Source organism: Protopterus annectens, chromosome 10.part0, assembly GCF_019279795.1.
Source record: "Protopterus annectens isolate FY-2018-M chromosome 10.part0, PAN1.0, whole genome shotgun sequence".
Taxonomy (NCBI): domain Eukaryota; kingdom Metazoa; phylum Chordata; order Ceratodontiformes; family Protopteridae; genus Protopterus; species Protopterus annectens.
The window spans coordinates 386,933,459-386,946,455 of record NC_056744.1 but is presented as its reverse complement, the minus strand read 5'-3'; the positions used below and the strand labels follow the sequence as shown (position 1 = coordinate 386,946,455).

The following is a 12,997-nucleotide window of genomic DNA, read 5'->3' as shown; positions in this document are numbered from 1 at the left end:
TCTGAATAGGCCTGAATTCCCTTTGGGAATATCGATCGTTCTTTCAGAAGTCTGTCAGAATTGGATGTAGTCAGATTGGTGGACCAGCTTTTGGCAGCCAGGGGTTTTCCTGCACCTTCACAAACCTCTCTCCTACCCAGAGCCAAGGCTTACTCTCCAAGGACTCCACCAATTTATCCTCCTTTGACCTCCCTTCAAGGTTTGGAGCTCCCCACTTCAATGCTTCCGGTACCAGCTACCTCAGTGCTGACAGTGGACCTCATTTCATTGCCGGAGTTGACTCTGTGGTCTTCAGCTCCTTCGGATCTGTTGCACACCCGGGACTGTGGTTTGGCTGTTGGTTCCAAGATCCTTGGAACAGTTACACTTGTCTCCATGGTGCTGTCTATGGCTCTCGGAGCCATGGCAGTTTTGAGCCCTCTCTCAGCTCCTGCTCTGGGTGGTGGCTCATTGGAGTGGGGTGTGACCCTGGTTCTGAGGTTGTCTTTCTCTGTTCCAGGCTCCTATCCCTCTTCGAGTGGGCCTGCCTTCCAGATTATGGAGAGAGCTTCAGCTTCAGCAGGCTCCCAGCTGGCTCCATCCTCATCAGAGTGACATATTTTCGCTTACTCTGGTTCGGAGCTGTCACAATCTACTACATCTAGACAGTGGGCACAAGACCTGCAAGACACCCCGGTTCAGAGTCCTCCTCTTCGGAGTCCTCCTCAGAACTTCCCCTTGATGAGCCACCCCATATGAGGACATGCAAGAGGAAGCACCTAGATTCTCCAGAAGAATCAGTCACTGAAGACAAAGATTACAATGAAAGGAAAGGTTCCCCATGGTCACCCCCAGAAGATGTCTTTTTTGGAGACATCCTAAAAATACTAAAACAGAGGGATAATTGGAAGCCTCAAACCCATCCTCTGAGGAATCTGTGTTCTTGCAAATTTTTCATGCCCACCCATCTGCTTCTTGGGTGACCCCACCAGCTGACAACCTAGTTAAGTTGATTGTTCAGCAAGTGTGGAAGGCTTCTGACTCCATAAAGCCTATTCCCTGGAGACCAGACAAGATTTTGTCAGGCCCAGAAGATTAGCCTCATTGGTCAAAGGGTCGAGCAGTAGATGCCATTTTGGTGGCTGTGGCCACCAAAAAGGAACTCACCAAGGTGAGTTCAACTATCCATCCTCCTAACCGAGACTCCCGGACAATACTTCAACGACCTTCGCTATTCAGTCTTTGAACTTCTTGGCACCCTTTACTAGACTCCAAAGGGATCTGATAACTGAGCTTTCAGACACCTTTGCAGAAGCAGTGTCTTACGAGGTTTGGGATAAGGTTGCCTTTCAGCTTGCCACCCTGCAGTCTATCTCAAATTCGTCCATGCAGCTTATTGCTCATACAGCCAAAGGGATGTCTAGAGCAGTGGGTACAGGCATTGCTATTAGGCGTCATGCCTGGATGTGCTTGTCTGACTTCGCAGAACCCTTTAAGTCTTCCTTTATCAATGGTCCTGTTGATGGTACTTCATTGTTTGGCCCGAAAGTTAGAGACACACTAGACAGGTGTGAAAAAGACAGAAAGACCCTTTCTGCTGTGGGTGTTTGTTTTTCTGCTCCACAACAACCTTATTTCAGGAATCAGAGGAGTGAAAAAATATGGTTCAAGAAGACCCAAGGGCCTTTTGGAACACGTGGTGAGTCCCCCCCCCCCCCCCCCCCGGGGCAGAGGGGGAACTCTTCTGGAAGATGGGTCCGAGTAACAGGGCTCTAAAGATTCCTTTCCTGGACAACCTTATCAGTGCTCCTGAATGGAGGCCTGATTGCTTACCTCTGGAGTTAGTCAGGGGAAGATTTTTCTGCACCATTCAGCCTGACTTACAATAACTTCAGATACCTGGGTGCAGAAAATAATTACCAGAGGTTGCCACATCCCCTTCAACCTTTTGCCAAAACTCCAAAAAGAGTATCCCCGATGCTCCACCCAGTCAGCGGGATCTAGCAGCAGTAGAGATTCAAAAGTTGCTTCAAAAAAGTCATCCAAGTAGTTCCACCAGACCAGATAGGATCTAGATTTTACTAAACTGAAGACCAATCCTAGATTTCAGCCTACCGAACAAATTTGTGCAAAAGACAAAATTCTGGATGGTCACAGTTCAGTCTATCCTTCCCTTTTTGGAGGAAAATGCTTAGATATGCTCTATAGATCTTCAGGATGCATATTAACACATAAAAATGGGCAAGCGCTCCAGAAGATATCTCCACTTCCGGATAGGAGCCAGTCATTACCAGTTCCAAGTGTTGCCCTTCAGTCTCACCACAGCCCCCAGGGTGTTCACCAAATGCATGACAGTCATAGCAGCTCATTTGAGACTAAAAGGATTCTGGGTGTTTCCATATCTAGATGACTGGCTCCTCACTGTCCTCTCCAGGCATCTACTGCTTTAAGCCATAGACTTTGTTCTACATCTTGCCGAAACACTAGGCATTTCAAGTCAACAAGGAAAAGTCACAATTGACTCCCATGCAGGATCTGGAGTTCATTGGAGCAATATTAAATACAGTCTCCTGTATAGCTTCCCTTCCTCTCCACAGGCTGTTGAAGGTAAGATTGCAGGTTCAAGTAATCATTTCCCAAAACAAAGTTCCTGCTCGTCTGGTGCTACAAGCTTTGGGAACCATGGCAGCTTTGGTAACGTTAATTCCCCTAGCGAGATATCACATGAGGCTGCTTCAATGACTCTTGGTGTCACAATGGTTGATTCTAATGCATCCCATTTCCCATCCAGTCTTGATAACAAATTGTTGCAAAAAGGATTTGTCTTGGTGGATGAAGCCAGAAGAGAGTCTATTGGTAGTACCTTTCCCCCCCTCTCAGCCCAAGGCCATAGTGATTACAGATGCATCCCAGATAGGGTGGGGACGGTAGGCATTTTCTGGGAAAGACAGTTCAAGGCACTTGGTCTCCGCAAGAGGCCAACATCTACATCAACGTCCTAGAATTGAGGGCACTGCTTATAGCATTGCAAGCATTCCAGTCTTTCCTTCTGGTCTGGTATATCAACAAACAGAGGGAAGCCAGATCCTGCCCTCTATGTCTGGAAGCCCTAAGAATTTGACAATGGGCTATTGCTTCCAACCGCTTTTTGATAGCCGCGCATATTCCAGGGAACTCCAGCATGATTGTGGACAAACTCAGCAGATGTATCCTCCTGCCTCACGAGTGGTCTCTCAATCTCAACTTTGAGATGAAGGTCTTTCATCAATGGGGTCAGCCATGCTGTGACCTGTTCACCTCTCCCATAAACCACAAATGCAGCAGCTACTTTGCCCTAATCCCCTTCATGGGGAGACCCAGAGAGACGCACTTCTTCTAGATTGGCCCCCGGGACTTCTGTATGCCTTTCCCCCTATTTCACTAATTCCACAGATTCTGAGGAAAGCCCAACGATTGAGAAGCAAAGTAATTCTCATTGCACCTTACTGGCCCCATCAAGTCTGGTTCCCCTTCCTTTGGCCTCACACTGTTCACCGCCCGTGGATTCTGGACCTAGCTCCGGACCTACTGTCTCACCCTCAGGGCTTGGTGCATCCCAACCTTCAAAATCTCAAGCTGACAGCTTGGTTTTTCTATTTCCAATAACTGACAGGCAGAATAACTTGTCCTGTCTAGTACAAAAGATACTTCTGGCTTCCCATAAACCATCCACTAGGAAGCTTTCCCTAAGCAAATGGAAAAGATTTCCAATTTGTGTGTGTAAAAAGTACATAGACCCTTTCTCAGCGTCAGTTGATAAGGTCCTGAAATATTTAGCTACTTTATTTGAAATGGGAGCCTCTACATCCACAATTAAGGCTCATTTGGCCCATCTCAAATTTTCATAATGGTTTTGATGACTATTCCTTGATGCCCCATTGTTTATGCAAAATTTTTCTTAAAGGTGCTCTGCACTTAAAACCCCCATTCAAAGACCCTGTAGCACCATGGGATTTGACCTTAGTCTTACAATTTCTAGTTTGACAACCCTTTGAGCCAGCAGCTACTTGTAACCGTAAGGTTTTATCTTAGAAGACTCTCTTCCTAGTAGCTATCACGTCTGCTAGGAGAATTTCAGAGTTAGAAGCTTTGTGTGTGAATCATCCCTGTATCATTTTTCACAAAGAAAGAGTGTCACTCAGGACCAATCCCACCCTCCTTCCCGAAGTGGTATCAACGTCTAATATCAACCAGTCCCTTCTTCCCAAATTTTGCAAACAAAGGAGAGTACTGTTTACACTTGTTAGATGTCCTCAGACATTTAAGTTTTTGCTTGGACAGAATGAAATGTTCTAGGAAATCAAATCAACTATTTCTAACTTTTTCAGGATCCAGATTGGGCAAACCTGTTTTAAAGGTCACCTTGTCAAAATAGACTGCATTACCTTTATACGCAATCAAAATAGACTCAAACTGCCAACTACAGTTTCCACTTCAGTGGTCTTTCATTCCAGGGCTTCTGTGGAAAACATATGTGCAGCTGCAACTTGGGCTACTCCACATACCTTTATCACACATTACAGATTAGACATGGTCTCCAGGGGAAGAGCATTTTTTGGCTCTATGGTGCTCAGGAATATCCTACCTTAGGGCAACCCAGGATCTAAAGTAGCTGGGGACTCTGTCCCATCAGTCAAGAATGAATGAAGATTGACAACATCAGATAAAGAAGTTATGTTCTTACCATAACGTTCCATCTGTGTTGTCGATCTTCATTCATTCTTTACATCCAATCCCTCCTACCCCCTCCAAAAGACTCCTGGAGGTTCGGACCTAGTCCTGGGATGTTACAGCGTTATACCTTAGACAGGGCTTCCGTATTTTCCTGTTATGCAAACTCGACCTGAGGTAATGGGAAGAGAGGCATTGTGGGTAGAGCCTTAGTTCAAGAGTGTTTGGCTGGTGCGAGCTATGTTTAACACTGAGTCAATTCTGAGAGGTCAGAACCAAAACCATCCATCAAGAATGAATGAAGATTGACAACACAGATGAAACATTATGTTAAGAACATAACTTCTTTTTTTGCAGATGAATTCAGAGCAGTACTAGTTAATACTTTCTAGGCCCTTAGTGTTGATGATGAAGACATTATAAGTATCCTTGGTGTTGGTGGCTATGTGAAGTTCACAGCTGATTTGCAATCCCTGATGGTACAACTATAGGTCTTTCTTAATGCTTTTAGATGACTTCTGTAGTGAGGAACTTTTTTTACAAAGATTCATGAGATTTTTCTTTTTTTTTTTGTAGAGCAGTTTTATTTAGTGGTTTCCTCTTAAATTTATCACAATTCTTGTTGTGTATGAGAACGACCTGTTCAATACATTTGTTCGTGACGGAGTAAAGCTGTTTTGAGCATGAAGAAACAAGGACTGTATCATGAATTGGTTTGTTTTGTGGGATGTGTTTGAAACCATTTTTTCTAAAGGTAAACGCATGAAAAGTGAACTATCTGTATTAGAACTGTATCCACGGTTGCCACCTTTACATCCTGACATTTCCTGACAAATAAGCTACTCCCCTGACATAATGTAACTGCACTCACTGCCTGGTTTAACTCCAAATTTAACAAATTCCACCCAGAAGTACCCAAATACTATATATGATTCTATGCAGTAAATGCACAATGAAGCAAAGACAGTATGTAAACATAAGCATTACGCACTAACAAGTTATGCCCAATGATTTACCAAAAAACTACATTTTTTTGATGAACCCAACAAAAATATGAAGCAAACAAAAAAAATCATGGAAATTCTGTAAAATCGGGAACAGGTGAGTTGAGACTGAGAGGTCCTATTCATGCAGTCCGATCTTACCTTTGGATACTTGACCTGCTTGTTGGATCCATCTTGACAGCATCAGTACCTTTTAAAGTATCCATAATGCACTAGTGCCATGAGTTACCTCAGATCTAGTTTGCTCCCTTTTTGTCCAAATGTAGATGTCTGCTCACTCAGTGATAGCTAAGTGATCCGCCTCGCATTTAATGAAATTCTTACTTTTCTGTTGTCCTTTACATTTTTATTTAGCTTCAGATTTGCTTTTCTATATTTATTGCTGTATTTTCTTTGACATTGTACCTTAATTTTAACCCCTTGTCTCTTCTCAAGTTTCTCAACAGCATTTTCATACAATCAGGATCTATTGCTTTAAAAAATGAAAGAAATCTAAACACCGTCTACTATATACATATATATTAGTTTTCATAGCACCGTTGTTGCTGCTTTACCACTTTATTGTTGCTAAGGCTTGCCTTTAGTGTGTGTGTGTGTGTGTGTGTGTGTGTGTGTGTGTGTGTGTGTGTGTGTTTTCCCTTGGAAGATTCCTGACTATGGACAAAAATTGGGAAAACAACTTAAGAGTGGGCACAAAACTCCACATCAGGACATTCATGACCTGTGTATATTGTGTTTGGCAGTGGTCCATTTGTCTGACAACTGTGCCATTTGCCATTTTTAAAGAGCTGATGCCCCTAGATCCAGAATCTGCTATGATTAAAAAAAAATCTGAGAAAGTGTCATAAGCCTAAGGCTTCTCAGCTGAGGAAAATACACTCAGACAAATCAGGACCCTCTTCAGCACTGAAGACTCTGAGGTTGCATGTCCCAATAGCTAAGACACCCACTTATACTCCTTCTCTGGGTCTGGAGCTTCTGGATCCAATAAGTATTCAAGATGTTTCACCCAAGAGACTTATCAGGCAGGCTTCCACTGAGAATGAATCCCACTGGATCCCCTCTCAGCCCTGTTACACCACATCATTGAAGACCTTCTGGTCCTATAAGAGTAAGTAACAAGCAGGCCTGGATCACTCGATGAGGACTTTCCTAAAGACGCAGATAGAGATGGAAGTCATACCTTCTACTTCAGCTCCAAAGGCAGTTGGTGCTGGTCCTGCACCCCATCAGTTAGCCCCTTCCCCACTATGCATTTTGCTCAGATTATCATGGAGCTGATTCTTCAAATGGAGCCTGTGCCCTCAGCATCAACACTTATTCCAGATTCAACACTAAGGAGTTTGGATCTGATGCACTTGACCCCGACCCTGTTGGTGCTGATATCATCTCGGGACTGGGGATTTGATGCTGAGGCTTCAGCCCTGTTTTAGGAACTGCCTTTTACAATTCTGTTGGTTGTGTCAGAGATGTCATTGTTTGGGTCTTTAATACCAATTCACTCCTCAAACCTTCTTCGCTTGGGGGGTGGTACCTTCTGTTCAAATTGTTTGTTAAGTGCATCCAGCAATATAGGCATAAGCTGTGGCTCTGGTGGAGGTTGCAATGGCCTTTCAGGTTATTCGTCCACTGAGAGTAGAGACACAGACCTCATTGAGATTGGCTTTACATGCGACTCCTGCTTCTTCTTGCCAGTTTCCTATCTGGCATTCTTGGGTCAGACTTGAGCTATAGACCTTAAAGCTACTGCTGAACATCATGAAGAGTCCTCCAAGAAGCCAGAATATACCCCACCTAGAAAATTACATGTAATTCAAACAAACAGACTCCCTGTTAGGGTCCTATCACATCAGATACCAAATCAGAGGATAGAGATGCTTCCCTCATCCCCTCCTGAAGATGCGTCCTTTAGTGAGATATTGGATGTACAGCAGGACAGAACTTTGCCCACCAACATTCCCCCTCCCAGGATGAGGAGGTTCTCTTTAATGCCTATAGCTTGGCACCATCTATTTCTTGAGTGGTCCTTCCAGCCATAAACTATTCGATCTGGCAATGAGCAGATTGTGGCATGAATCAGACATGTATGAGGTGGTGTCTCGAATGCCTAACAAAATTCTTAAGCCTCCCAAGTTCAGACAACACTGGGCAAAATCTCCTAAGGTGGATTCCATTATTAAGAGCTGACAAATGAATTAGCCTCTCTCCACCACCCAAACAAGAATTACAGTCTGATGGATAGATTAAGGAAATGAACGTATGCTTTGTACACCTTTGTCTTAAGGGTGCTGAACTATGCCACCCACATGAATTGTTTTCAGTGGGATTTGACTCAGCAAGTTCTAACTACTTGAAAGCCCCCCCCCCCAATGTCTGATTCCAGGAAACAATTGGATAGGATTCTCCTATACTTGTAACCTGTTTATGCATTCCATCTACAGTGCAGCAAATGGAGAGGCAAGAACAGAAGCAGCAGGCATGGTTGTGTCTCTGTGACTTTGTGGACCTATTTAAGGTGTCATTCACCAGTGCCCCCTTTGACGGATCATCACTGTTTGGTCCATTAGTGAAAGAAAAGTTGCAGAAGTGTGAACAGGACACTTTCTGCCACTGGAGTAAAATTTTAGGCCCCACAGACATTGTTGAGTAGAAACCCAAAGGGGCCTATCTCTTTAGGGTTCACAAAGTCCAACCATCAGAAGTTTTACACACCTTCTGATGGAGTGGCTGGGGCAGAGGTGGCCCCTTTAATGAACACAGGCCCAGAGACAGAAGAGGTCTGCAAAACCAGGAATACCATTGTCCCTGAAGGGCCGCCTGACTGCTCCCCTCTGAAGGTAGTCAGGGGTTGGTTATCACTTTACCCATTCAAATGGGAGGGCAGAGGAGTCAAAGGAATCATATTCACAGGCTATTCTATATCATTTTTTCTAATTCCCCAAATCTGATTCAGCCACTACTGCATGTACTACCCAATCAAGCAAAGGCAGCAAAGAAAGAAATTGCATCTTTATGTTGCAAAAGAGCCATTCAGGAGGTCTCACCAGATCAGAGAGGATCAGGGTTTTATTCAATATTCTTTCTAGTTCCCAAGAAAAATCAGGACCTCTGGCCCATATTGGACCTCAGACACCTAAACAACTATGTAAGAAAGACCCAGTTCAGGATGGTGACATTGCATTCATGTTTGCCTTATCTCAGGGCAAATGACTGGATTTCCTCAGTGGAACTCCAGGATTTTAACCTTCACATAAAGATAGCAAACAAGTCATGAAGGTTCCTTTGCTTTTGTCTGAAAAACAGTCATTATTAATTTTGAGCCCTGCCCTTTGGTGTCAGCACAGCTCCCAGGGTGTTTAACAAGTGCATGGCTGTCATAGCAGTTCACCTATGACTACAGGGATTCTGAGTGGCCTTTGGCTGGTCCAACAATGGAATCTCTCTTGCAGGCCAAAAACTATCTCTGTGTGTCCTTGGGACTATCCATAAACTTTCAGAAGTTGAATCGTCTTCCATCTTAGAAGAGCATCCTTACAGGTTGCGACTTGGACACAAGAACATCTATCTTTTCCCTCCCACCAAAACAGAATTCACACTTTGAGGAGGGAGGTGTTGACTCTTCTTTACAATGTATCCCCCAGTGCTGCTCTGGTCCTCAGGCCTCTATGACCAATGGTGTCTTCAATACTAATGGTTCAGTGTGCACATTACCATATGAGAATACTTCAATGACTTTTGCATGCCCAGTGGTGTCAGCTTCTACACCTCCCTCTCCAAACCTATCCTGATAACCAGTACATGCAGGAAACTTTTACAGTGGTGGCTAGACTACTCTCTTGTTCAGTCTGGCAAGACGTTTGATTCAGAACTCTATTAAAATTTTGTTGCAGCATTTTTAACATAAGCAACTTTTACAAATGCATTTTTAATACAAACATCTGTACAAATCAATATGATAGTGAAATGACACAAGACTGTTTACAAAACTTCAGCCAGCCATGCTAGCATATGCCACACATGCACTGTCCCACTTCTCCTGGTATAGCTGGCAATACCTCACAACATCACAGCCTCATGAGTGGTCCTTCAACCCAGTAATATCAAATCAAATCTTCAGTAACTGGGGCTTTTCCAAAGAACAGCAAATGCAAGTTATTTTGCCATGATATGTCCTCAGTGACAGTTGCCAAAGGATGCTCTAACTCAGTAATGGGTTTCCAGTTTTCTTTAAGCCTGATCCCTAGGTTCTTACAGAAAACAGGCAAGTGCAAGGCCTCTGTCATTCTCATAGCCCTCTACTGGCCTAGACACATTTGGTTCCCTCTTCTCAAGTGTCATCCTAGGGACCTTCTCTGGATACTAGATCCAGTGCGGGATCTTTTTCACACCTTTCCATGAAGCTTCACCCAGGTATCCACAAACTGAAAACTAACAATTTGGCTTTAACAATTCCACTAATGGCCAGTGGCACATGCCCTGTCCTCTGATGTGATCAGGATGCTAACAACGTCTCAGAAAGAGCTCACATGTAGATATTATCATGGAAAATGTAAATGTATTTCCTTATGAGACTCTTCTCAAAACACTGATCCTTTCTCAGGCCCTGTTGTAGATATTCTCCTATTCTTAGCCTAAATCTTTAAATCTGGCTCCAGTTTTTCTACAGAGAAAATGCAGTTCAAAGCCATAAAGCACTTAGCAAGTACTGTCAGAAAAGCATTAATACACTCTTTTATGTTACACAAATTCAGAAAGACATTACTGGCACAGGCAACAGGCAGAAATAAATCTGTTTTTAATTCTGCTGCTGTTGTGTGCCGATCAGTACTGGTAAACTTAACTGCCTAGCATGATACCCATTCTTAACAAGTGAAGTAGGGGTGCTTCACATTTGCTAAGGTCAGGTCTCATGCTATAGAAGCACTTAACTGATTTGTCTTTTTCCAGATATCAGACAATAATCACCATGCTCCATGCACTGCATTATATGTAGATCAATTTCTACCATAAAGTCTTGTGCCGCTGAGTCATTATTTTTATTAAGTTGAAGCACTTTAATTAAAGGCCTGTTCTAATCCTTAAGACTTCAGTCATCTAATAGGACACACCGAAGATACTTTCCAGGTGAACAAAAAGAAGAGAGGCAGGAGTTTCAGTTGCCAGTCAAAAGCTCCTGTAGTAATCTGCAAGGACATAGCATGCATGTATCTTTTTTTTTTTTTTTTTTTTTTTAATTTGTCATTATTGTTCACATCAGGGCTTTGATATTTGTGGTTGTCATGTTTCTGATGAGAAGACCACCTCAATTTAGTAATGGTTATTATCTATGTATCTGAATAAAAAAATAAAAGAATTGCATTATTCAGGGATATGGAAAAATGTGGTACATATTGCTTCCTGTATATTTATTGTATTTATTTATTGACATTTATTGACATTTGTTGACCGGGGAAGTCCACTGGGTTAAAGAACCCATTTTCAGTGGAGGCCCAAGAAGAAAAGCTCCGTAGTAAAGACATTACAAATACATGTGTAAAATAGATATTTTAAACAATGCAAGGTACAAAAATGAAAGATATAAAAACACTATTCTATAACAGCAGTTTAGGAGGCAAAAATATAACAGGTAGTCCTCCAGACGTATAGGATTTTTTTTTTCAATTCCATATTTTTCAATATCAATTTAAATAACTGACAAACGTAAGTATCATCTAAAGAAGTGGCAAGTAAATAGAAAAGACATTTGTAAAGCTTCATTTTTATGTATGCTAAACATTTCTAGTTATGTATGAAATTATTAAAGTAGAGATTTTATATTTTTAAAGATATTTAGAAGACCTGCTGTAAGTATATGCACAATTTTAACCACAGCACTTTACCAGTTGTTTGACCAACTCATACTGGATCAGAATTTGTGATATTTTCAGGTGCATCATATTAAGTGTTCTGTCTCACTTATTGTTTTCTGTGCTTCATCCCCAGTTTATGGAGGACACTGTGTACACATTTGAACATTTACTGTCACATCCATTGAAAGGAGATCAGGCCAGGATTGCTACAGCCATTGACAAAGTAAAGCAGCGTGTGCTCAAGGTGAATATTTTCTGGATTTTGGAATGTAAATGATATTCTATAAATACGTTAGTGAACCAAAGTAAACATATTTAAGCAGATAATTTGAAGTACTGCACAGATTTGTTTGTGTCTTTCGGCTTTTCCCGGTTAGGGGTCGCCACAGCGGAGCTCCGGTCCGCTAATGATTGACAGTTGATTTTTACGTACCTGCTTGCCAGGCCTGACGCACAATCTTCAACGAAGGTACGCCCATTCACGCATGTCTCCAGGCAGAAGACGCTCTAGCTAAGAATTGAACCGGACAGCATCTTACTGTGAGGCGACAACGCTACCACAGCACCACCACTCATTTGCTAAAAAAACAGTAGCCATTTTAATGAGTCATTTTGCCATGTAGCTGAAAATCTTCAGGATTAGTCCCATAACTCATTTGTTTTGTAGTTTGTTCATTCATGTATTTATTTATTTTTTCATCAGGATTAGTCCCTTTTAGTCAAATTTTATTTACAGGAGATAGTAAGAAAAGCTACTTAACTGAAACCTAGGGACAATTTCGAGAAGCCAATCAAAAAGCGGTATGTTCTTATGAGGAGCAAGTTAACAAGAAAGAATACCTGCACAGATATTATTCAGAGGTGAGACCTGAACACTACACTTGATAGTAGATAGGTAAGAGCACTAAGTCTTCTGCAGCCTGATCATATCCTTTACTGACACTACTCAGGGATATAAGAACTTGATCTTTTTCAGTGGAAGCATCAAGTTCATTCCTTTACAGCACTGTGCCATCACCAGCTCTGTCATTTAAACCTGCCTGCAACTGAACTTTTAAAAGTTAAGCAATGTATTTAATACTTATTTAGCCAAATCTCATGAAAGACACAAAGTGATACTCATTCTGACTGTTTAATTTGTCTAAGGCACCAGGACATTCAACTGCCATTTATGTCACACACACACATACATACATATATACATACATATATATGTGTGTGTGTGTGTGTGTGTGTGTGTGTAGACCCAAATACTGACATTCAAATCATTGACTGTAAAACATCAACAATGCAAATATCAGCATGCTACCATGCATGTCTTGTCTTTCGGCTTTTCCCGGTTTGGGGTCACCACAGCGGAGCTCCGGTCCACTAATGATTGGCAGTGGATTTTTATGGTGCCGAGTTGCCAGCCCGACACCTAACCTTCAAAGAAGGCACACTCATTCACACACG

At 42.4% G+C, this 12,997-nt stretch overlaps 1 protein-coding gene across 1 annotated transcript in view; it reads left to right on the top strand.

Annotated features, from left to right (window-relative positions):
* NIBAN1 (niban apoptosis regulator 1) overlaps nucleotides 1–12,997 on the top strand; it is a 2,689,070-nt gene that overhangs the window by 2,413,006 nt on the left and 263,067 nt on the right. Inside the window, exon 11 of the mRNA XM_044085307.1 lies at nucleotides 11,676–11,786. Within this exon, the coding sequence (XP_043941242.1) occupies nucleotides 11,676–11,786 (111 nt within the window). The remainder of the gene's footprint in view (nucleotides 1–11,675; nucleotides 11,787–12,997) is intronic.